The following is a 25,550-nucleotide window of genomic DNA, read 5'->3' on the forward strand; positions in this document are numbered from 1 at the left end:
GGAGAAATAGGAACACTTTTACACTCTTGATGGGACTGTAAACTAGTTCAACCATTGTGGAAAACAGTGTGGTGATTCCTCAAGGATCTAGAACTAGAAATACCATTTGACCCAGCCATCATATTACTGGGTATATACCCAAAGGATTATAAATCATGCTGCTATAAAGACACATGCACATGTATGTTTATTGCAGCACTATTCACAATAGCAAAGACTTGGAATCAACCGAAATGTCCATCAGTGACAGACTGGATTAAGAAAATGTGGCACATATACACCACGGAATACTATGCAGCCATAAAAAAGAATGAGTTCGTGTCCTTTGTAGGGACATGGATGCAGCTGGAAACCATCATTCTCAGCAAGCCATCGCAAGAACAGAAAATCAAACACTGCGTGTTCTCACTCATAGGTGGGAATTGAACAATGAGATCACTTGGACACAGGAAGGGGAACATCACACACCAGGGCCTATTGTGAAGAGGGGGAATGGGGGAGGGACAGCATTAGGAGATATAGCTAATGTAAATGACGAGTTAATGGGTGCAGCACTCAAACATGGCACATGTATACATATGTAACAAACCTGCACATTGTGCACATGTACCCTAGAACTTAAAGTATATATAAAAATAAAAAAGAAACCTTGACTTTCAATGGCAGGCACTGAAATTGACCCTAATAATGTGTTTTGGGATAAACCTACCTCATATTCTCAACCTGTCTGCAATAGTCATTATAATCTGAACTTCCTAAAGTTCATGTGCAAAGTTGAGTTCATTGTTTAATATTCAACAAGGATTATTGCAGTAAGATGGTATGAGAATATTAGATATGTGTTATCATTGGTGGTATTATCTAAGTTGCAACATATTTTAACTGGCTGCTGATCTCACCCACCATGCCTGCATTTTATCTCTGTCTCATAGTCTGCAACCTTGGAAGCTTTGAACTGAGCTCATAGAATCCTGGGCATCAAAAACATGTGGTTCTAGTGGCTAGACAGAGAATGAAAGTAAAAGGATCTTGCCCATGGTCAAGTGAGTAAACGGCAGATTTGGAGGTGTCTGGACTCCTGTGATGACTTCATTCTGACAATACTGTTCCAGCTGTCCCTTCATTTCCTCCTAATCCCATGTCTGGTCTGATCTGGCTGTTTCCCACCTTCCAATTCCTGCCTTCTCCAATGTTTCCTTCCATAGGTCACTCTGTGGCTCAGAGACCCTGCTTAACAAATGCCCAACCTTTTAATTACTTGTTCAGTGAAATTTGAACTCATGTCTCCCCTTCTTGATAAAAAGAAAATACGTTATGTAATATAGGGCTACTCTATAACTCTTGTCCTCTCTCTCGGCAACTACTGAACTAACTCTTTTCATATTGAGCAAACGTTTATGGAAGGACTGCCAAGACTCAGGTACCAGGCTTGGTAATATCCCCCGTTCTCTCTAGTCAAAGCCAGCACCAGCCAGACTTGCAGATCTAGGTCCCAAGCCCACTGCAGGTCACAGGCCAGGGTCTGATCTCCTCTGGGCTCCTTTAGGAGGGAAAGACAGAATCATTAACATCTATTTTATAAATGGGACAACTGAGGCTGAGGGGGTTTAAATAACTTATACACAGCCTGCACATCAGTCATATTCTGAGGATCGCTACTTGCTCTCTTCTCTCTGCAGAATGAGAAGAGATGTCTCTGGAGTCCATAGAAAGCCCAGGGGCCTGGCTGGGTGTGGTGGCCCATGCCTATAATCCCAACAGATTGGGAGGCTGAGGCAGGCAGATCACCCCAGCTCAGGAGTTCAAGACCAGCCTGGGCAACGTGGCAAAACCCCATCTCTACTAAAAATACAAAAAATTAGCTGGGCGTGGTGATGCATGCCTCTAATCCCAGCTACTTGGGAGGCTGAGGCACAAGAATTGCTTGAGTGCAGGAGGCAGACATTGCAGTGAGCCGAGATTATGCCAGTTCACTCCAGCCTGGGCAACAGAGCAAGACTCCATCTCAAAAACACAAACAAAGAAACAAACAAAAATAGAAAGCTCAGGGGCCACCTGCATCAGCTTCCCAGCCACACATTTTCTTGTCCTCCTCTGTCATTTTTGTTCTTTCTTTTTTTTTAATATGTTAAGTTCTAGGGTACATGTACAGAACGTGCAGGTTTGTTACATAGGTATACATGTGCCATGTAGGTTTCCTGCACCCACCAACTCGTCATTCACATTAGGCATTTTTCCTAATGCTATCCCTCCCATAGTCCCCCACCCCTGATAGGCCCTGGTGTGCAATGCTCCCCGCCCTGTGTCCAACTGTTCTTTGTTCAATTCCCACCTATCAGTGAGAAGATGCGGTGTTTGGTTTTCTGTCCTTGTGAGAACTTGCTGAAAATGAAGGATTCCAGCTTCATCCATGTGCCTGCAAAGGACATGAACTCATCCTTTTTAATGGCTGCATAGTATTTCAAGGTGTATATGTGCCACATTTTCTTAATCCAGTCTATCATTGATGGACATTTGGGTTGGTTCCAAGTCTTTGCTATAGTGAATATTGCCACAATATACATACGTGTGCATGTGTCCTTATAGTAGCATGATTTGTGATCCAGTGGGTATATACCAGTAATGGGATGGCTGAGTCAAATGGTATTTCTAGTTCTAGCTCCTTGAGGAATCACCCCACTGTCTTCCACAACAGTTGAACTAATTTACACTCCTACCAACAGTGTAAAAGCTTTCCTATTTCTCCGCATCCTCTCCAGCATCTGTTGTTTCCTGACTTTTTAATGATCGCTATTCTAACTGGCATGAGGTGGTATCTCATTGTGGTTTTGGTTTGCATTTCTCTGATGACCAGTGATGATGAGCATTTTTTCCTGTGTCTGTTGGCTGCATAAATGTCTTCTTTTGAGAAAGTTCTGTTCATATCCTTTGCCCACTTTTTGATGGGGTTGTTTTTTTCTTGTAAATTTGTTTGAGTTCTTTGTAGATTCTGGATATTAGCCCTTTGTCAGAGGGATGGAATGCAAAAATTTTCTCCCATTCTGTACGGTTGCCTGTTCACTCTGATGACAGTTTCTTTTGCCATGCAGAAGCTCTTTAGTTTAATTAGATCTCATTGGTCTATTTTGGCTTTTGTTGCCATTGCTTTTGGAGTTTTAATCATGACTTCCTTGCCCATGCCTATGTCCCGAATGGTATTGCCTAGGTTTTCTTCTAGGGTTTTTATGGTTTTAGGTCTTATATTTAAGCCTTTAATCCATCTCCAGAGTTAATTTTTGTGTAAGGTGTAAGGAAGGGATCCAGTTTCAGCTTTCTACATATGGCTAGTGAGTTTTCCCAGCACCATTTATTAAACAGGAAATCCTTTCCCAGTTGCTTGTTTTTGTCAGGTTTGTGAAAGATCAGATGGTTGCAGATTTGTGGTGTTTACTTCTGAGGCCTCTGTTCTGTTCCATTGGTCTATGTCTCTGTTTTGGTACCGATATCATGCTGCTTTGATGCTGTAGCCTTGTAGTATAGTTTGAGTCGGGTAGCGTGATGCCTCTAGCTTTGTTCTTTTTGCTTAGGATTGTCTTGGGTATGTGGGCTCTTTTTTGGTTCCATATGAAGTTTAAAGTAGTTTTTTTCCAATTTTGTGAGAAAGTCACTGGTAACTTGATTTGGATGGCATTGAATTTATAAATTGCCTTGGGCAGGATAGCCATTTTCATGATATTGATTCTTCCTATCCATAAACATGGAATGTGTTTCTATCTTTGTGTCCTCTTTTATTTCGTTGAAGAGTGGTTTGTAGTTCTCCTTGAAGAGGTCCTTCACATCCCTTGTAAGCTGGATTCCTAGGTATTTTATTCTCTTAGTAGCAATTGTGAATGGGATTTCACTCATGATTTGGCTCTCTTTCTGTTATTGGTGTATAGGAATGCTTGTGATTTTTGCACATTGATTTTGTATCCTGAGACTTTGCTGAAGTTGCTTATCAGCTTAAAAGGATTTGGGACTGAGATGATGGGGTTTTCTAAATATACAATCAAGTCATCTGCAAACAGGGACAATTTGACTTCCTCTTTTCCTAATTGAATACCCTTTATTTCTTTTTCTTGCCTGATTGCGCTGGCTAGAATTTCCAATACTATGTTGAATAAGAGTCGTGAGAGAGGGCATCCTTGTCTTGTGCTTGTTTTTCAAAGGGAATGCTTGCAGTTTTTGCCCATTCAGTATGATTTTGGCTGTGGGTTTGTCATAAATAGCTCTTACTATTTTGAGATACGTTTCATCAATACCTAGTTTGTTGATAGTTTTTAGCAGGAAGGGCTGTTGAATTTTGTCAAAGGCCTTTTCTGCATCTATTGAGATAATCATGGTTTTTTTGGTCACTGGTTCTGTTTATGTGATTGATTATGTTCATTAATTTGTGTATGTTGAGCCAGCCTTGCATTACTGGGATGAGGCCAACTTGATCGTGGTGGATAAGCTTTTTGAAGTGCTGCTGGGTTCAGTTTGCCAGTATTTTATTGAGGATTTTTGCATCAATGTTCATCAGGAGTATTGGTCGAAAATTCTCCTTTTTTCTTGTGTGTCCACCAGGCTTTGGTATTAGGATGATGCAGGCCTCATAAAATCAGTTAGGGAGGATTCCCTCTTTTTCTATTGATTGGAATAGTTTCAGAAAGAATAGTACCAGCTACTCTTTTTACCTCTGGTAAAATTCAGCTGTGAATCCATCTGGTCCTGGGCCTTTTTTGGTTAGTAGGCTATTAATTATTGCCTCAATTTCAGAGCCTGTTATTGGTCTATTCAGAGATCCAACTTGTTCCTGGTTTAGTCTTGGGAGGGTGTATGTGTCCAGGAATTTATCTATTTATTCTAGATTTTCTAGTTTATTTGTATAGAGGTGTTTATAGTATTCGCTGATGGTAGCTTGTATTTCTGTGAGAGTGGTGGTGATATCCCCCTTATCATTTTTTATTGCCTCTATTTGATTCTTCCCTCTTTTCTTCTTTATTAGTCTGGCTAGCAATCTATCAATTTTGTTGATCTTTTCAAAAAACCAGCTCCTGGATTCACTGATTTTTTGAAGGGTTTTTTGTGTCTCTATCTCCTTCAGTTCTCCTCTGATCTTAGTTATTTCTTGCCTTCTGCTAACTTTTGAATATGTTTGCTTTTGCTTCTCTAGTTCTTTGAACTATGATGTTAGGGTGTCGATTTTAGATCTTTCCTGCTTTCCCTTGTGGTCATTTAGTGCTTTAAATTTCCCTCTACACACTGCTTTAAATGTGTCCCAGAGATTCTGGTACATTGTGTCTTTGTTCTCATTGTTTTCAAGAACATCTTTATTTCTGCCTTCGTTTCGTTATTTACTCAGTAGTCATTCAGGAGCAGGTTGTTCAGTTTACATATAATTGTGTGGTTTTGAGTGAGTTTCTTAATCCTGAGTTCTAACTTGACTGTACTGTTGTCTGAGAGACAGTTTTTTGTGATTTCTGTTCTTTTACATTTGCTGAGCAGTGCTTTACTTCCCATTATGTGGTCAATTTTAGAATAAGTGTGATGTGATGCTGAGAAGAATGTATATTCTGTTGACTTGGGGTGTAGAGTTCTGCAGATGTCTGTTCGGTGCACCGGGTGCAGAGCTGAGTGGACATGAGCAATTTATCAAAAAAGAAACACAGCTATCAAAAATACAGAAATATTTAACCTTGTTAATAATAAAGTGGCCAGCCTCGGTGTTTCATTCCTATAATCCCAGTCATTTGCAAGGGTGAGACAAGAGGATCATTGAGGCCACAAGTTCAAGACCATCCTAGGCAAGTCAGTTTGAGACCAGACTTCATCTCTAGCACACATCAAAAAATGAACCACTCACGGTGGTGCATGCCTGTAGTCCCAGCTCCTCAGGAGGCTGAGGCAGGAGGATTCCTTGAGCCCGGGAGGTTGAGGTGGCAATGAGCCATGATTGTGCCATTGCACTCCAGCCTGGGCAATGCAGCAGGACTCTGTCTAAACAATAAAAATAATGATAAAGAAAAGGATTGGGAAGCCATTTCTTGCTTATTCAATACATAATGTTAAAAGCAATTTCTACTTTTTCTACTTTTTATTACTAAAAAAAGCTGGACCATTCTCATAGCCTGAAATGTTTCTTACCCTCCCTTCTTCTGTCCAAACACTTCTCTGTCGATGATAATGCAAACCGTCATTCCTTTAGGAAGACTTCACCCCAGGTAGTTCCAGATCCCCTTATCTCTGCCTTCCCAGAACTCCTGGTGTCTCCCCAGTTTCCTCCGGGTGGTGAAGTACCCCCATCCTGGGTCTTGGCATGACTGCCTCTGTGAAGGTCTTGTTTCATTTTCCCTTATGGTTCTGTTCCCCTGTGTTGTGTCATAGCACTGGGCAGAGTGGAGACCCATTCACACTGATAGAGAGGGCCCATGGTTCTGGAGATAACCATGTAACCAATCAGAATAGGGCATTGAGGGCTGGGTGTCAGGCATGGGCTGCACTTGGGTGGGCAGGCCCCCTGGAAAGTCACTGGGTTTGGCAAGCTTCCTAGTAACATGTCTCCCTGGGGTCCTCTTGGAACTTCATGCAAAAATGCTGGATGCTAGTTTATTCTCGAGAGTTGGTTCATTCCTCTCATTTGATAGTCAGAGAAACTCATATCACAACTAAAGGTCATAAACTCCAGTTTGTAAACTGAGATAATCTCAGCTGAATGAACTTTCTGACCCTCTGCTTTCCCGCAGCCTCTCGGTGCCCTTGAAGTCATGTCAGTTCAAGCAGCCCCATGAGGCATTACAATGTTTAATTACTTCAGTGATTATTAAACCTTGCCCTGTGTTGACCCCAGGTGAATCACAAGCTGAACTTCTGACAAGGACAAGTTATGATATTCTTTTCAATTACAGAAAAAGTAAGTTAATTGATAGGATTTTTTTGTTTAAAAAAAGTCACTAGTTTTAAAGGTAATTTGTGCACATGGTAAACATTAAGAAGTTATACCAGGATAATGCTTTTATACTACTAAGAATAATGTTTTATCTAACTTTTCTTGGTAGATGCTTTCATCAGATGAAGAAAATTCCCTGCTATTAGTTGTTGAAGGCTTTTTATATCATAAATGGGAGTTGAATATAATCATGTTATTAATATATTATTACTGAACTATCAAAGGCTCTTCCTAAAACAATTGAGATGATCTTATAATTGTTCTCCTTTAATCTGTTGATGAAATCATTGGTATTTATACTTTGTTAACTATTCTTCAGCCTCAGGTTTAAATTCAACTTGGTCATGGTGTATCATCTTTGAACACTGCTGTCTCTGACTTGGTACTATTTTGTTCAGGATTTTTGCGCTGATGCTCATGAATGAGACTGGCATGCCATCTTCCTTTGTGGTCCTGATTTTTTTCTGATTTGGATCATGTGGCCCTCATGGAATGAGTTGGGCATGATGCCTTCTTTTTCATGTCTCTGGATAGATGGGACACTTTGGAGTCTCTCCAGATGGCCCTCAATGGTCCCTGCCTCCTCATTGTTAGGCCCCTGGGCAGCCCCTTCTCATTTCTGGTAGGCCCAGGAACCTGTGAGTTTTATGTTTGTTTGTTTGTTTGTTTGTTTGTTTGTTTGTTTGTTTTTGAGTTGGAGTCTTGCTCTGTCACCCAGGCTGGAGTTGGGGTGCAAAGGCCTGATCTCCGCCTGGGTGTGGCAGTGAGGTGAACACAAAGGGATGTTCTTCAGAGATTACAGTTCAGCCCTGGAGCAACAACTAGGAGACTGTTTCAGCTAGTGAGGATAGGACTGTGTGGGGTTCTATCCTCTTTATAATTTCCACTAGCACTGAAATCATGGTAGCATCCAACCAGAACCTTCTTTTGTCGTATTTGGGATAGAAGGACTAGTTGTCTTCAAATTATTGATAGAGATTTTATATAATATAGTGTTTCTTTCCATATTTTATGAATATAACAAAAGTCTTGTGTGTGTATATGTGTACATATACATTTGTATTGTATATATGTGTGTATATATATGTGTGTGTATATATATATGTGTGTGTATATATGTGTATATATCCATGTGTACATATATACACACACATATATACAATACAAATCCTGCTTAGTAGCTGTTTTTGTTTGTATATATAACAGAAAGAATTACGAAGCAGGACTTTGACCAATAGTCCTTGTGTGGCACAGAGAATTTGCTTTTAATATCTCTTTTCACTTTCTTGGTTACAGACGTGTGATCTCTTTTTTGAAAGGTGACAATCACTTTGTCATATTTTATCTGATGCTAATGCTCATAGCCTATTAGTCACGTTTGTTTCCATGAGAAAGAAAAACCACTAGACGGTTATGCTAAGGATTTCTGTCCCTGGAGTAAGAACCGTCCCAAATGTCTCCCACTTTCATAACTCCTCCACACATCTCAGTGGGCCATTGAGCACATCAATGGGCATGACAGTTATTAAAACACTTTATGAATGTTATGATCCTTTACCAGTATGAGTTATTCTCTGGAGCTTCTAACATGTCAATAGTACTGCGTGGACTGAGTTAAAAGTTAATTCAAAATCTCAGTTTATCCAAATCTGTTTCTTTCTTACCAGGCACCACCCACCTATGATACTGTGCTACAGATGGAGTATCTCGACATGGTGGTGAATGAAACGCTCAGATTATTCCCAGTTGCTATGAGACTTGAGAGGGTCTGCAAAAAAGATGTTGAAATCAATGGGATGTTCATTCCCAAAGGGGTGGTGGTGATGATTCCAACCTATGTTCTTCATCATGACCCAAAGCACTGGACAGAGCCTGAGAAGTTCCTCCCTGAAAGGTACAAGGCCACTGGGAAAGCAGTCCTCCCTGAACCAGCCTGGTTCAAGTATATTCTGCCTCTCTTAATCTACAGGACAGTCGTGGTCTTGTACAATCATTTGCTTGTCTTTTTATTTTTAAAAGTTTTTTTTCATGAAATTGATCATTGTCACACTTTACAAACCATAGACTAGATAAAAGAAAACTACAGCCACCCACAGTCCCAAAAACTTAAAATGAAGGTCATCAGTTATGTCCTTATGGGTCACAACTGTTCAAAATATAAGGACTCTTTTAAAAACACATGATCACAATGCTATTATTATGTACCAGAAATGAATATTTTTTTCTTAATATAATCAAATATTTAGGAGTCAAGTTTGAATAAAAAACATTGGTCTAATCTTCAAAGAATTTATAGCTTAGTGGAACAGATAGACAAAGCAGTGATGATACTGCTTTGCACTGGTACAGTAGCATCATACACCCTTGAAAATTATCTGACTTTAACTATTCTATGGAGGTGTGGGGGAGAAAGAGGGAGAGATGGAGAGAAGAAGAAGGAGCAGAAGGAGGAGAGAAGGAGGGATAAGACAAGGTAGGGAGGAGAAGGAGGAGAATTACAAAAACAAGAGAGGAGATGAGAAGGAAAGTGCGAAATAACAATTTTGAAATAGTGCAAGGCAATTTCTTCTTCTCCTTCCTCATGACCAACATAAGTGTGACTTGAGGCAGGGATCTACTTTCCATCAGTCTCATCACTTATGTGCCTTTATAGTGTGAACACATAACCACCTTGAATATAATCTGAGTGTTTAGAAATACATATTCTTTACAACATTATTTATCTCCTCTCAACAAGACTGAAACCTCCTATAGTGTAACGAGAGGAGAAAGGATCTGTAGCTTACAATTCTCATAGTAAAATAAGCATAGCAGGATTTCAATGACCAGTTCACAAAAGTATCCTGCGTACTGCTAGTAGAGGAGTGGGCCCTAAGTAAGAAACCCTAACATGTAACTCTTAGGGTATTATGTCATTAACTTTTTTAAAATATCTACCAATATGGAACCAGGTTCAGTAAGAAGAACAAGGACAATATAGATCCTTACATATATACACCCTTTGGAGGTGGACCCAGGAACTGCATTGGCATGAGGTTTGCTCTCCTGAACATGAAACTTGCTCTAACCAGGGTCCTTCAGAACTTCTCCTTCAAACCTTGTAAAGAAACACAGGTCAGTCAATTTTCTGCATAAATAATGTTTTATTAAGAATTATTTTAACTGAAGGGTCTATATATTTAAAAAAGAACACAGTCATTTAATCTTCTACTAATTTGTTCTGCAGGCCAAGGAATCTATTTGGGCCCATCTGTGATCTTTAAGGGTGCTTCAGTTCTGGCGTTAAAAAGCTTTAGCATTAAAAACATCATGTAACATCAATGTAGATTAGCATGGCATGACTATCTGCAGTCTCCTTGAATTTGAGCAAAGTTTAAATTCAGTTTCAAGTCTATTGGAAAGATGGGGAAGTATTTTGCACAATCATGAAGTGCAATTACTATCTCGTTTTGACTTTTGAATGGTGCTATTCCTTCCCAGAACTTGTAGAAGCTTTCTCATGACAGTGGCTCCCAACCACTAGCTGTACATTGGAATCACCAGTGAGCTTTAAAAATTCACGATGCCTGGGACATCTCAGAAATTCTAAACTAATTTGCCCAGAATGTGGCTTTAAAAGCTCCCCAATTGCTTCTCATGTGAAGCCAAGGTGGAAAATGACTAAGGTATTTCTACTGGATATGAAGGACTACCATGGTCCAAGGCCATCCTTACTGACCTTACCTTCCAGTTGCCTAGCTCTATCTAACTGGGCTCCTTTTCAACCCAATTATAACTCTATTAGTCTTCTTCCCTTTCTTCTCCTCATTCTGTTCTTATCTTTCAAGATCTAGTTCAATTCTCAAGCTCTCCAAGGTGTCTTCTCGACCTAGTCCAGGGCTGATTTACTCCTCTGCTCTGTTATTGGTTACTGGAGACTATTATTATATAATTTCATAATTTGCCATTAAATCATTGAGTTTTGTTCTCTGTATTTTCTCTGTGTCTAAGAATGTCTTCCCCTTATCCATTAACAATATCCTGTCATTTTGTTCCTTTTAAAATATCCCAGTGGTGTCTTGCAAGCGGCGTAATCTAATTCAAGCATTTGGTCATTTGGTGAATGTTTAAGGAGTGATGTGCAGTTGATTGGCTTGCATACAAATATTAAGTTTTTTAATGTGAACATTTAACAAATGACATTCATGTATTTACATGTGTGTTTGTGCTTGCACATGTGCATGTGCCTGTCTGTCTGCAGGGAAAATATATTCATGCCTTTTGAAAATTTTTAAATAATAAGATATTATATTTATTAAAAGATTTGGAATCTTTTCTCTGAAGAAATTAAAGAACAGACGTCATTTATTCATATTAAGCAAGACCCTATAAATCCTATTTCTAGGTCTCATGTATTTATTAAGCAATTCCACCCCTTAAGCAGGCTTTCTACATAGGAGAGGAAAAAGATAGAGATGATTTCCATATTACTTCCATATTCCACATTATTTGTGGCTTTAGGCCAGCTATGTAGCTATCCTGCATGTGTGCTCAGACAGGGGACGCAGCCCTGAGAGAAAGTAGTCCTCTGGCACACCTGGGATGGGAAAGGTACTCACTTGTAAGTTCCAAGCTGGCACTTCTTGATCTCCATGGCAATTTTCTTGCCCATCACTCCATGGAGATCAGAATATCACTCTGCTGTGTTCCCTCAACACTGAAGCAGTGTCTGTCTCCATAAGAATGGGGTTAAAAGTTTAGTCAAAACACTGTAGGAATTGAGAAGTTCCCCACTTGCACTACCCTTGGAAACCAAGAGAAAATGTTAAAAAATAAAACGATGATGCTTCCTGAAGGCGTCTTCCCATCTTTACACTAGATGGGTTCAACTGGGAGGAATTACTGGACTCTGGAAGTTGAAGACTGCCCATATAGTTAAAATGTACAACAACTACTCAGGATTATCTTGCAAGTTTCAACATACACAAAATTAACTTTATATGACTCTTCAAAAATAGTTTGCCATCATGCCTAATAATCTGGTTTAAATTTTTAAAACTCATCGATTTTACTTAACATTTAAATCAAAACGAACATGGATTCCCATGAATTTGTCTGAGGTCAGGCATTGCACAGAATAGGTGCTCCATAAATATTTTGTTAAATGATAGATGATGAATGCTCTCACTATACAATCTTCACACATCTTATTGAGTAAGTATAAAGAATCCAAGATTTATAATACTGAAAGTAGTTTTTATATGTTTACAAAGCATTATTGTCATTAATGCATTTTTTTTTTTACTTTGATGCTATACTTTCTACTTTTGCTTTATTTAATGCTACTCAATATGCTTATTTAACTGTTTCAGATCCCCCTGAAATTACGCTTTGGAGGAATTCTTCAACCAGAAAAACCCATTGTTCTAATGGCTGAGTCAAGGAATGGGACTGTAAGTGGAGCCTGATTTCCCTAAGGACTTTTGCTTTGCTCTTCAAGAAAGCTGTGCCCCAGAACCCCAGAGACCTCAAATTACTTTGTGAATAGAACCCTGAAATGAAGACGGGCTTCATCCAATGTACTGCATAAATAACCGGGGATTCTTTACATGTATTGCGCTCTCTCACGCTCTATACAGAGTGTTAAACTCGGTAATATAAAGGAAATGACTAAATCAGTGCTGGGGAAGTAGATTTGGCTTCTCTGCTTCTCATAGGACTATCTCCACACCCCCCAGTTAGCACCATTAACTCCTCCTGAGCTCTGATAACAGAAAACATTTCTTAAAAACTACATCCACAATCATTAATGAAAATAAGAATTATTTTGATGACTCTAACAGTGACATTTGTATCACATGTTATATCTGGAGTATTCTATACCAAGTTTTATATTAAGCAAATCGATAAAAACCTCTTTACAAAAGTATTATCAGATAATCTCCCACACATTAATGAGAAATCTATAGAACTGAATGACTGAGAACCAACAAGTAAATATTTTGATCATTGTAATCACTGTTGATGTGGGGCCTTTGTCAGAACTCCAATTTGATTATTAACATAGGTGAGAGTTAATCCACTATGACTTTACCCATTGTTTAGAAAGAATATTCATAGTTTAATTATGACATTTTTGACCAAGCACAGTGGCTAATACCTGTAATCCCTGCACTTTGGGAGGTCAAGGTGGGTAGATCACCTGAGGCCAGGAGTTCAACACCAGCCTGACCAACATGGTGAAGCCCCATTTTTACTAAAAATACAAAAATTAGCTAGGTGTGGTGGCATGCGCCTGTAATCTCAGCTACCTAGGAAGCTGAGGCAGGGGAATTGCTTGAACCTGCAGTGAGCCGAGATCACAGCACCGCACTCCAGCCAAGGCAACAGAATGAGACTGCATCTCAAAAAAAAAAAAATATGTCTTTTTGTAGCACATATATTTAAATGAACTAAATATCTAGGAATTAGCTTAATCAAAGAAGAGGGTGATGTCTACAATGAATACTGTAAAACACTGATGAAGGAAAATGAAGAAGACACAAAAACAGAAGGACATTCCATGTCTACATATTGTAAGAATCGATATAGTTAAAACTGTCCACACTACTCAAAGCAATGTACACATTCAATGCAATCTCTCAAAATACCAATGACTTTCTTCAAAGACATAGAAGAAAAAAATCCTAAAATTTCTATAGAACCATAAAGACCCAGAACAGCTAAAACTGTCTTCAGCAAAAAGAACAAAACTGGAGAAATCATATTACCTGACTTCAAATTATACTACAGAGGTATAGTAACCAACACAGCATGGACCTTGTATAAAAACAGACACATTGACCAATGAAATAGAATAGACCACCCAGAAACAAATCCACACACCAATAGTGAACTCATTTTCAATATTATCGTCAAGAACATACACTGGGGAAAAGATAGTCCCTTTTGGAGCTGGGAAAGCTGGATATCAATATGCAGAAGAATGAAACTATATCTCATTATTTATATATATATAGATATATAGATATAGGTGAGACCCCTATATCTCACCAGACACAAAAATCAAATCAAGGTGGATTAAAGACTGAAATCTGGCTGAGCGCAGTGGCTCATGCCTGTAATCCCAGCACTTTGAGTGGCAGAGGCGGGCAGATCACTTGAGGTCAGGAGTTCAAGACCAGCCTGACCAAAAAGGTGAAACCCCATCTCTACCAAAAAACACAAAAGTTAGCTGGGCATAGTGGGGCATGCCTCTAGTTCCAGTTACTCAGGAGGCTGAGGTGGGAGAATCACTTGGACCCAGGAGGCAGAGGTTGCAGTGAGCCAAGGTCATGCCAATGCACCCCAGCCTGGGCAAGAGAGTGAGACTCTGTCACAAAAAAATAAAAAGGTGGGGGATCAGTTCCAAGATGGCTGAATAGGAACAGCTCCAGGCTACAGCTCCCAGAGTGAGTGACACAGAAGATGGGTGATTTCTGCATTTCCAACTGAGGTACCGGGTTCATCCATTGGGGCATGTCAGACAGTGGGTGCAGGACAGTGGGTGCAGCCCACCGAGCCAGAGCCAAAGCAGGGCAGGGCATCGCCTCAGCCAGGAAGTGCAAGGGGTAAGGGAATTCCCTTTCATAGCCAAGGGAAACCGTGACACACAGCACCTGGAAAATCGGGTCACTCCCACCCTAATACTGTGCTTTTCCAGGGGTCTTAGCAAACAGCACACCAGGAGATTATATCCTGTGCCTGACTCAGAGGGCTCTACACCCACGGAGCCTCCCTCATTGCTAGTGTGTCCGGAATTGGTGGGTTCTTTGTCTTACGGACTTCAAGAATGAAGCTGCGGACCCTCAGGGTGAATGTTACAGTTCTTAAAGATGGTGTGTCCGGAGTTCGTTCCTTCAGACATTCAGATGCTTCTGGAGCTTCTTCCTTCTGGTAGGTTCATAGTCTTGCTGTCAGGAGTGAAGCTGCAGACCTTTGTGGTGAGTGTTACAGCTCATAAAGGCAGCGTGGCCCCAAAGAGTGAGCATCAGCAAGATTTATTGCAAAGAGCGAAAGAATAAAATTCCCACGGTGTGGAAGGGGACCCTAGCGGGTTGCCTCGTTGGCTGGCTGGGGCAGCCTGCTTTTCTTCCCTTATCTGGTCCCACCCGCATCCTGCTGATTGGTCTGTTTTACAGAGAGTTGATTGGTCCATTTTGACAGAGTGCTGTTGGTGCGCTTACAATCCTTGAGCTAGACACAGAGTCACAGAGTGCTAGTTAGCTAGATACAGAGTTAGTTAGATACAAAGTACCAATTGGTGTATTTACAAACCTTGGGCTAGACACAGAGTACTGATTGGTATATTTACAAACCCTGAGCTAGACACAGAGTGTTGATTGGTGCCTTTACAATCCTTGAGCTAGACACAGAGTCACAGAGTGCTAGTCCTCCAAGTCCCCACTAGGTTAGTTAGATACATATTCACAAACCTTGAGCTAGACACAGAATACTGATTGGTGTATTTACAAACCCTGAGCTGGACACAGAGTGCTGATTGGTGCACATACAGATCCTCCAGCTAGATACAAAAGTTCTCCAAGTCCTCATCCAGTTCAGGAGCCCAACTGGCTTCACACAGTGGATCCTGCACCAGGCCTGCAGGCGGAGCTGCCCACCAGTCCCTAGAGAACCTGCACTCCTCAGCCTTTGGGCTGTCCATGGGACCGGGCGCCACGGAGCAAGGGGTGGCGCCCCTGGAGGAGGCTCAGGCTGTCCGGGAGCCCACCGCAGAGGGGGGAGCTCAGACATGGCGGGCTTTAGGTCCTCAGCCCTGCCCCCAGGGAAGCAACTAAGGCCCGGCGAGAATTTGAGTGCGGGGCCAGCCGGCCGGCACTGCTGGGGGACCCAGCACAACCCCCAGAGCTGCTGGCCCGGGTGCTAAGCCCCTCACTGCCCTGGGCCTGCGGTGCCAGCTGGCCTCTCCGTGCATCAGGCCAGCTGCACCCGCGGGGCCAGCCGCGCCCATGCCAACCTCCCGAAACTCACACCGGCCTGCCAGCGCAGCCTTGGTTCCCACTGGTGCCTCTCCCTCCACACCTCCACACAAGTAGCGGGAGGAGGCTCCGGCCTCAGCCAGCTCAGAGAGGGGCTCCCATGGTGCCGTGATGGGCTGAAGGGCTCCTCAAGTGTGACCAGAGTGCAAGCCGAGGCCGGAGACGCTGAGAGTGAGGGCTGCTAGCATATTGTCACCTCTCACTAGCACAGCAGTCTGAGATCTACCTGCAAGGTGGCAGCAAGGCTGGGGGAGGGGCGTCTGCCATTGCTGAGGCTTGAGTAGGTAAACAAAGCCTCCAGGAAGCTCGAACTGGGTGGAACCCACCGCAGATCAAGGAGGCCTGCCTGCCTCTATAGACTCCACCTCTGGAGACAGGGCATAGCCAAAGAAAAGGCAGCAGAAACCTCTGCAGATTTAAATGTCCCTGTCTGACAGCTTTGAAGAGAGTAGTGGTTCTCCCAGCATGGAGTTTGAGATCTGAGAACGGACAGACTGTCTCCTCAAGTGGGTCCCTGACCCCAAGTAGCCTAACTGGGAGGCATCCCTCAGTAGGGGCAGACTGACACCTCACACGGTGGGTTACCCCTCTGAGACAAAGCTTCCAGAGAACGATCAGACAGCAACATTTGCTGTTCAGCAATATTCACTCTTCTACAGCCTCCACAGCTGATACCCAGGCAAACAGGGTCTGGAGTGGATCTCCAGCAAACTCCAACAGACCTGCAGCTGAGTGTCCTGACTGTTAGAAGGAAAACTAACAAACAAAAAGTTCCTCCACACCAAAATCCCATCTGTACGTCACCATAATCAAAGACCAAAGGTAGATAAAACCACAAAGATGTAGAAAAAACAGAGCAGAAAAGCTGAAAATTCTAAAAATCAGAGCGTCTCTCCCCCTCCAAAGGAATGCATCTCGTCACCAGCAACATAACAAAGCTGGATGGAGAATGACTTTGACAAGTTGAGAGAAGAAGGCTTCAGATAATCAGACTTCTCCGAGCTAAAGGAGGAAGTTCAAACCCATCACAAAGAAGCTAAAAACATTGAAAAAAGATTAGACAAATGGCTAACTAGAATAACTTATGTAGAGAAGTCCTGAAATGACTCATAGAGGTGAAAACCATGGCGCGAGAACTGTGTGGTGAATGCACAAGCTTCAGTAACTGATTTGATCAACTGGAAGAAAGGGTATCAGTGACTGAAGATCAAATGAATGAAACAAAGTGTGAAGAGAAGTTTAGAGAAAAAAGAGTAAAAAGAAATGAACAAACCCTCCAAGAAATATGGGACTATGTGAAAAGACCAAATCTATGTCTGATTGGTGTACCTGAAAGTGACAGGGAGAATGGAACCAAGTTGGAAGACACTCTGCAGGACATTATCCAGGAGAACTTCCCCAACCTAGAAAGGCAGGCCAATGTTCAAATTCAGGAAACACAGAGAATGTCACAAGATGCTCCTCGAGAAGAGTGACTCCAAGACACATAATTGTCAGATTCATCAAAGTTGAAATGAAGGAAAAAGTGTTAAGGGCAGCCAGAGAGAAAGGTCGGGTTACCCACAAAGGGAAGCACATCAGACTAACAGTGGATCTCTTGGCAGAAACTCTGCAAGCCAGAAGAGAGTGGGGGCCAATATTCAACATCCTTAAAGAAAAGAATTTTCAACCTAGAATTTCATATTCAGTCAAATTAAGCTTCATAAGTGAAGGAGAAATAAAATGCTTTACAGATAAGCAAATGCTGAGAGACTTTGTCACCACCAGGCCTGCCCTACAAGAGCTCCTGGAGGAAGTACAAAACGTGGAAAGGAACAACCGGTACTAGTCACTGCAAAAACATGCCAAAATGTAAAGACCATCGATGCTAGGAAGAAACTGCATCAACTAATGAGCAAAATAACCAGCAAACATCATGATGACAGGATCAAATTCACACATAAGAATATTAACCTGAAATGTAAATGGGTAAAATGCTCCAATTAAAAGACACACACTGGCAAATTGGATAAAGAATCAAGACCCATCAGTGTGCTGTATTCAGGAGACCCATCTCATGTGCAGAGACACACATAGGCTCAAAATAAAGGGATGGAGGAAGATCTACCAAGCGAATGGAAAGCAAAAAGAGGCAGGGGTTCCAATCCTAGTCTCTGATAAAACAGACTTTAAACCAACAAAGTTCAAAAGAGACAAAGAAGGCCATTACATTATGGTAAAGGGATCAATTCAACAAGAAGAGCTAACTATCCTAAATATATATGCACCCAATACAGGAGCACCCAGATTCATAAAGCAAGTCCTTAGAGACTTACAAAGAGACTTAGACTCCCACACAATAATAATGGGAGATTTTAACACCCCACTGTCAACATTAGAGAGATCAACAAGACAGAAAGTTAACAAGGATATCCAGGAATTGAACTCAGAGAATACTGTAAACACCTCTACGGAAATAAACTAGAAAACCTAGAAGAAATGGATAAATTCCTGAACACATACACTCTCCCAAGACTAAACCAGGAAGAAGTTGAATCCCTGAATAGACCAATAACAGGCTCTGAAATTGAGGCAATAATTAATAGCCTACCAACCAGAAAAAGCCCAGGACCAGACAGATTCACAGCTGAATTCTACCAGAGGTACAAGAAGGAGCTGGTACCATTCCTTCTGAAACTATTCCAATGAATAGAAAACAGGGAATCATCCCTAACTCATTTTATGAGGCCAAAATCATCCTGATACCAAAACCTGGCAGAGATACAACAAAAAAAAGAGAATTTTAGACCAATATCCCTGACATCGATGTGAAAATTCTCAATAAAATACTGTCAAACTGAATCCAGCAACACATCAAAAAGGTTATCCACCATGATCAAGTGGGCTTCATCCCTGGGAAGCAAGTCTGGTTCAACATATGCAAATCAACAAACGTAATCCATCACATAAGCAGAACCACCAAGAAACACCACATGATTATCTCAATAGATGCAGAAAAGGCCTTTGACAAAATTCAATAGCCCTTCCTGATAAAAACTCTCAATTAACTAGGTATTGATGAAACGTATCTCAAACTAATAAGAGCTACTTATGACAAACCCACAGCCAATATCCTACTGAATTGGCAAAAACAGGAAGCATTCCCTTTGAAAACCGGCACAAGACAAAGATGCACTCTCTCATGACTCTTATTCAACATAGTATTGGAGTTCTGGCCAGGTAAATCAGGAAAGAGACAGAAATAAAGAGTATTCAAATAGGAAAAGAGGAAGTCAAATTATCCCTGTTTGCAGATGACATGATTGTATATTTAGAAAACCCCATGGTCTCAAACCAAAATCTTCTTAAGCTGATAAGCAACTTCAGCGAAGTCTCAGGATACAAAATCAATGTGCAAAAATCACAAGAATTCCTATACACCAATAACAGACAGAGAGAGCCAAATCATGAGTGAAATCCCATTCACAATTGCTACTAAAAGAACAAAATACATAGGAATCCAACTTACAAGGGATGTAAAGGACCTCTTCAAGGAGAACTACAAACCACTTCTCAAGGAAATAAGAGAGAACACTAACAAATGAAAGAATAATCCATGCTCATCGATAGGAAGAATCAATATCGTGAAAATGGCCATATTGCCCAAGGTAATTTATAGATTCAATGCTATCCCCATCAAGCTACCATTGACTTTCTTCACACAATTGGAAAAAACCACTTTAATCTTCATATGGAACCTAAAAAGAGCCCGCATAGCCAAGACAATTCTAGATAAAAACAACAAAGCTGGAGGCATCATACTACCTGACTTCAAACTATACTAAAGGGCTACAGTAACCAAAACAGCATGGTACTGGTACCAAAATAGAGACATAGACCAATGGAACAGGACAGAGACCTCAGAAAGAACACCACACATCTACCACCATCTGATCTTTGACAAATCTGACAAAAACAAAGAATGGGTAAAGAATTCCCTATTTAACAAATGGTACAGGTAAAACTGGATAGCCATATGCAGAAAGCTGAAGCTGGACCCCTTTCTTACACCTTATACAAAAATTAACTCGAGATGGATTAAAGGCTTAAACATAAGACCTAAAACCATAAAATCCCTAGAAGAAAACCTAGGCAATTCTATTCAGGACATAGGCATGGGCAAGGACTTCATCACTCAAACACTAAAAGCAATTGCAATGAAAGCCAAAATTGACAAATGGTATCTAATTAAACTAAAGAGCTTCTGCACAGTGAAAGAAACTATCATCAGAGTGAACAGGCAACCTACAGAATGGGAGAAAATCTTTGCAATCTATTTATCTGATAAAGGGCTAATATCCAGAAGCCACAAGGAACTTAAACAAACTTACAAGAAAAAAACAAACAAGCTCATCAAAAAGTCAGCAAAGGATATGGACAGACACTTCTCAAAAGAAGACATTTATTCAGCCAACAAACATATGATAAAAAGCTCATCATCACTGGTCATCAGAGAAATCCAAATCAAAGGCACAATGAGATACCATCTCACTCCAGTTAGAATGGCGCTCATTAAAAAGTCAGGAAACAGCAGCTGCTGGAGAGGATATGGAGAAATAGAAATACTTTTACACTGTTAGTGGGAGTGTCAATTAGTTCAACCATTGTGGAAGACAGTGTGACGATTCCTCAAGGATCTAGAACTAGAAATTCCATTTGACCCAGCAATCCTATTTCTGGGTATATACCCAAAGGATTATAAATTATTCTACTATAAAGACTTGGAACCAACCCAAATGTCCATCAGTGATAGACTGGATAAAGAAAATGTGGCACATATATACCATGGAATACTCTTCAGCCCTAAAAATGATGAGTTCCTTTCCTTTGAAGGGACATGGATGAAGCTGGAAACCATCATTCTTAGCAAGTTAACACAGGAACAGAAAACCAAACACTGCATGTTCTCACTCAAAAGTGGGAGTTGAACAATGAGAACACATGGACACAAGGAGGGGAACATCACACACTGAGGCCTGTTAGGGGTTGCGGGGGTTGGGGGGCTAGTGGAGGTACAGCATTAGGAGAAATACCTAATGTAGATGACAGGTTGATGGGTGCAGCAAATTAGCTTGGCATGTGTATACCTATATGACAAAACTGCACGTTCTGCACATTTATCCCAGAACTTAAAGTATAATTAAATAATAATAATTTGGGGGTATGCAAGTAGCTGTCTTTCAGATTCTACTTTGATGTACATATTCTGAGAGAATTAAACCTGTCAAAGAAACCTTGACTTTCAATGGCAGGCACTGGAATTGACCCTAATAATGTGTTTTGGGGTAAGCCTACTTCATGTTCTCAACGTGTCTGCAGTAGTCATTATAATCTGAACTTCCTAAAGTTCATGTGCAAAGTTGAGTTCATTGTTTAATATTCAACAAGGATTATTGCAGTAAGATGGTATGAAAATATTAGATATGTGTCCTCACTGGTGGTATTATCTAAGTTGCAACATATTTTAACTGGCTGCTGATCTCACCCACCATGCCTGCATTTTTTCTCTGTCTCATGGTCTTCAACCTTGGAAGCTTTGAACTTAGCTCATAGAATCCTGGGCATCAAAAACATGTGGTTCTAATGGCTAGACAGGGAATGAGAGTAAAAGGATCTTGCCCATGGTCAAGTGAGTAAACGGCAGATTTGGAGGGGTGTCTGAACTCCTGTGATGACTTCATTCTGACAATACTGTTCCAGTTGTCCCTTTGTTTTCTCCAAGTCCCATGTCCGGTCTGATCTGGCTGTTACCCACCTTCCAATTCCTGCCTTCTCCAATGCTTCTTTCCATAGGTCACTCTGTGGCTCAGAGACCCTGCTTAACAAATGCCCAACCTTTTAATTATTTGTTCAGTGAAATTTGAACTCATGTCCCCCCTTCTTGATAAAAAGAAAATACGTTATATAATACAGGCCTACTCTATAACTCTTGTCCTCTCTCTTGGCAACTACTAAACTGTTTTCGTATTGAGCAAACGTTTATGGAAGGACTGCCAAGACTCAGGTACCAGGCTTGGTAATATCCCCCGTTCTCTCTAGTCAAAGCCAGCACCAGCCAGACTTGCAGATCTAGGTCCCAAGCCCACTGCAGATCACAGGCCAGGGTCTGATCTCCTCTGGGCTCCTTTAGGAGGGAAAGACAGAATGATTAACACCCATTTTATAAATGGGGCAACTGAGGCTGAGGGGGTTTAAATAACTCATACACAGCCTACACATCAGTCATATTCTGAGGATCCCTTCTTGCTCTCTTCTCTCTGCAGAATGAGAATAGATGTCTCTGGAGTCCATAGAAAGCCCAGGGGCCTGGCTGGGTGTGGTGGCCCATGCCTGTAATCCCAGCGCTTTGGGAGGCCGAGGCAGGGAGATCACCTGAGCTCAGGAGTTCAAGACCAGTCTCGACAACATGGCAAAACCCCATCACTTCTAAAAATACAAAAAAAAATTTAGCTGGGCATCGTGTTGCATGCCTCTAATCTCAGCTACTTGGGAGGCTGAGGCACAAGAACCACTTGAGCCCAGGAGGCAGCGGTTGCAGTGAGCTGAGATTGTGCTGGCGCACTCCAGCCTGGGCAGCAGAGCAAGACTCCATCTCAAAAACAAAAACAAACACAAACACAAAGAAACAAACAAAAGTAGAAAGCCTGGGGGCCACCTTTGTCAGGTTCCCAGCCACACATTTTCTTGTCCTCCTCTGTCTCTGGCATCTTCTCACAGGTTCTTAATTCTTTGTGGTTGCACAAAGTCAAAATCACAGAAAAGTTACGACTTCACACCCACTCAGATGGCTATTTTTTTAAAAAGGAAGATAAGAAGTGTTGACAAGTACGTGGAGAAATTGGAATTGTCACCCATTGTGGTTGAGAACATAATACGGTGCTGCCGCTATGGAAAACATCTTGGAGGTTCCTCAAAAAGTTAAACAGAATTTCTATGTGACCCAGCAATTCTCCTCCAAGTTATATATCTAAGAGGATTAAAAACAGTTACTTAAATACATGGACTCACATATTCCTAACATTCCAATTCACAATAGCCAAAAGGTGCAAATAGCCCACATGTCCATCGATGGATGGATAAATAAATTGTGGTCTATCCATACAATAGAATATTATTTGGCCATAAACGAATGAAGTACTGACACATGCTACAGAATGGATGAACCTCAAAAATACTATATGAAGTGAAGGCCGGAAACAAAAGTCCATATATTGCATCATATAAAATATCCAGAAGAGAGAAACCTACAGAGACAGAACGTGCAACAGTGCATGCCAGGGTCTGCGGGGAGGGGAGAGTGGGGAGAAACTGCTCAACTGGTACAGGCTTTATTTTGGAATGATGGGAACGTTTTGCAACTAGATAGAGGTAGTGATTGCAGAACACAGAATGTACTGAATTCCACTGATTTGTTCACCTTAAAATGGTTAATTTTCAGTCCTCAGATTGGATAATCATTAAAAAATGGTTAATTTTATGTTTTGTGAATTCCACCTCTATACATATTTTAAATCTCAGAAATATACACTAACAGACATGAGACATGTCACTATGGTGCCTGCCAAACCCAGTGATGTTATCTGGCGCCCCCACCCAACCTAAAGCCTCTTGTTGACTGGTGAAGGGTAAAACATTTGCCCTAAAAGTATAAGATCCACATGCTGGAATGATTCCTGGCCAGATGGCTTCTTTATTAGCAGTAATTAAAACTGTGTCAGTACAGACACTGTACCTTGCAACCAAGAAATGACTCAACAATGATAATAAGGGTTAAGCTGGGCCATGTAGGTTTCCTGCACCCACCAACTCATCATTCACATTAGGCGTTTTTCCTAATGCTATCCCTCCCATAGTCCCCCACCCCCTGATAAGCCCTGGTGTGCAATGCTCCCCGCCCTGTGTCCAACTGTTCTTTGGTCAATTCCCACCTATCAGTGAGAACATGTGGTGTTTGGTTTTCTGTGAGAGCTTGCTGAAAATGAAGGATTCCAGCTTCATCCATGTGCCTGCAAAGGACATGAACTCATCCTTTTTAATGGCTGCATAGTATTTCAAGGTGTATATGTGCCACATTTTCTTAATCCAGTCTATCATTGATGGACATTTGGGTTGGTTCCAAGTCTTTGCTATAGTGAATATTGCCACAATATACATACGTGTGCATGTGTCCTTATAGTAGCATGATTTGTGATCCAGTGGGTATATACCCAGTAATGGGATGGCTGAGTCAAATGGTATTTCTAGTTCTAGCTCCTTGAGGAATCGCCACACTGTCTTCCACAACAGTTGAACTAATTTACACTCCTACCAACAGTGTAAAAGCTTTCCTATTTCTCCGCATCCTCTCCAGCATCTGTTGTTTCCTGACTTTTTAATGATCGCCATTCTAACTGGTGTGAGATGGTATCTCATTGTGGTTTTGGTTTGCATTTCTCTGATGACCAGTGATGATGAGCATTTTTTCCTGTGTCTGTTGGCTGCATAAATGTCTTCGTTTGAGAAAGTTCTGTTCATATCCTTTGCCCACTTTTTGATGGGGTTGTTTGGTTTTTTCTTGTAAATTTGTTTGAGTTCTCTCTAGATTCTGGATATTAGCCCTTTGTCAGAGGGGTGGATTGCAAAAATTTTCTCCCATTCTGTTAGGTTGCCTGTTCACTCTGAAGGTAGTTTCTTTTGCTGTGCAGAAGCTCTTTAGTTTAATTAGATCTCATTGGTCTATTTTGGCTTTTGTCGCCATTTCTTTTGGTGTTTTAGTCATGATGTCCTTGCCCATGCCTATGTCCTGACTGGTATTGCCTAGGTTTTCTTCTAGGGTTTTTATGGTTTTAGGTCTTATGTTTAAGCCTTTAATCCATCTTGAGTTAATTTTTGTATAAAGTGTAAGGAAGGGATACAGTTTCAGCTTTCTACATGTCGCTAGCCAGTTTTCCCAGCACCATTTATTAAACAGAGAATTCTTTCCCCATTTCTTGTTTATGTCAGGTTTGTCAAAGATCAGATGGTTGTAGATGTGTGGTGTTCTTTCTGAGGCCTCTTTTCTGTTCCATTGGTCTATATCTCTGTTTTGGTACCAGTACCATGCTGTTTTGGTTACTGTAGCCTTGTAGTATAGTTTGAAGTCAGGTAGCGTGATACCTCCAGCTTTATTCTTTTTGCTTAGGATTGTCTTGGGAATGTGGGCTCTTTTTTGGTTCCATATGAAGTTTAAAGTAGTTTTCAATTCTGTGAAGAAAGTCAATGGTAGCTTGATGGGGATGGCACTGAATTTATAAATTACCTTGGGCAGGATAGCCATTTTCACGATATTGATTCTTCCTATCCATGAACATGGAATGTTCTTCCATTTGTTTGTGTCCTCTTTTATTTCGTTGAGCAGTGGTTTGTAGTTCTCCTTGAAGAGGTCGTTCACATCCCTTGTAAGTTGGATTCCTAGGTATTTTATTCTCTTAGTAGCAATTGTGAATGGGAGTTCACTCATGAATTATCTCTCTTTCTGTTATTGGTGTATAGGAATGCTTGTGATTTTTGCGCATTAATTTTGTATCCTG

The 25,550-nt window shown here is 41.1% G+C and overlaps 1 protein-coding gene across 6 annotated transcripts in view; it reads left to right on the forward strand.

Moving 5' to 3' along the window:
• The window catches only part of LOC126950475 (cytochrome P450 3A8), a 156,738-nt gene that overhangs the window by 75,651 nt on the left and 55,537 nt on the right, over window positions 1-25,550 (forward strand). Inside the window, exons 11-13 of one of the 6 annotated variants that reach the window (XM_050784026.1) lie at window positions 8,614-8,840; window positions 9,898-10,060; window positions 12,298-12,822. The exons of 3 other annotated variants lie outside the window; for them this stretch is intronic. In XM_050784026.1, coding sequence (XP_050639983.1) covers window positions 8,614-8,840; window positions 9,898-10,060; window positions 12,298-12,393 — 486 coding nt within the window. In that variant the 3' untranslated portion in view covers window positions 12,394-12,822. Of the gene's footprint in view, window positions 1-8,613; window positions 8,841-9,897; window positions 10,061-12,297; window positions 12,823-25,550 lie in introns of those variants that run through there. 2 more of the 6 variants (XR_007724179.1, XM_050784025.1) reach the window with 2 other exon arrangements.

Source organism: Macaca thibetana, chromosome 3 (genome assembly GCF_024542745.1).
Source record: "Macaca thibetana thibetana isolate TM-01 chromosome 3, ASM2454274v1, whole genome shotgun sequence".
In the NCBI taxonomy this organism is placed as follows: Eukaryota; Metazoa; Chordata; class Mammalia; order Primates; family Cercopithecidae; genus Macaca; species Macaca thibetana.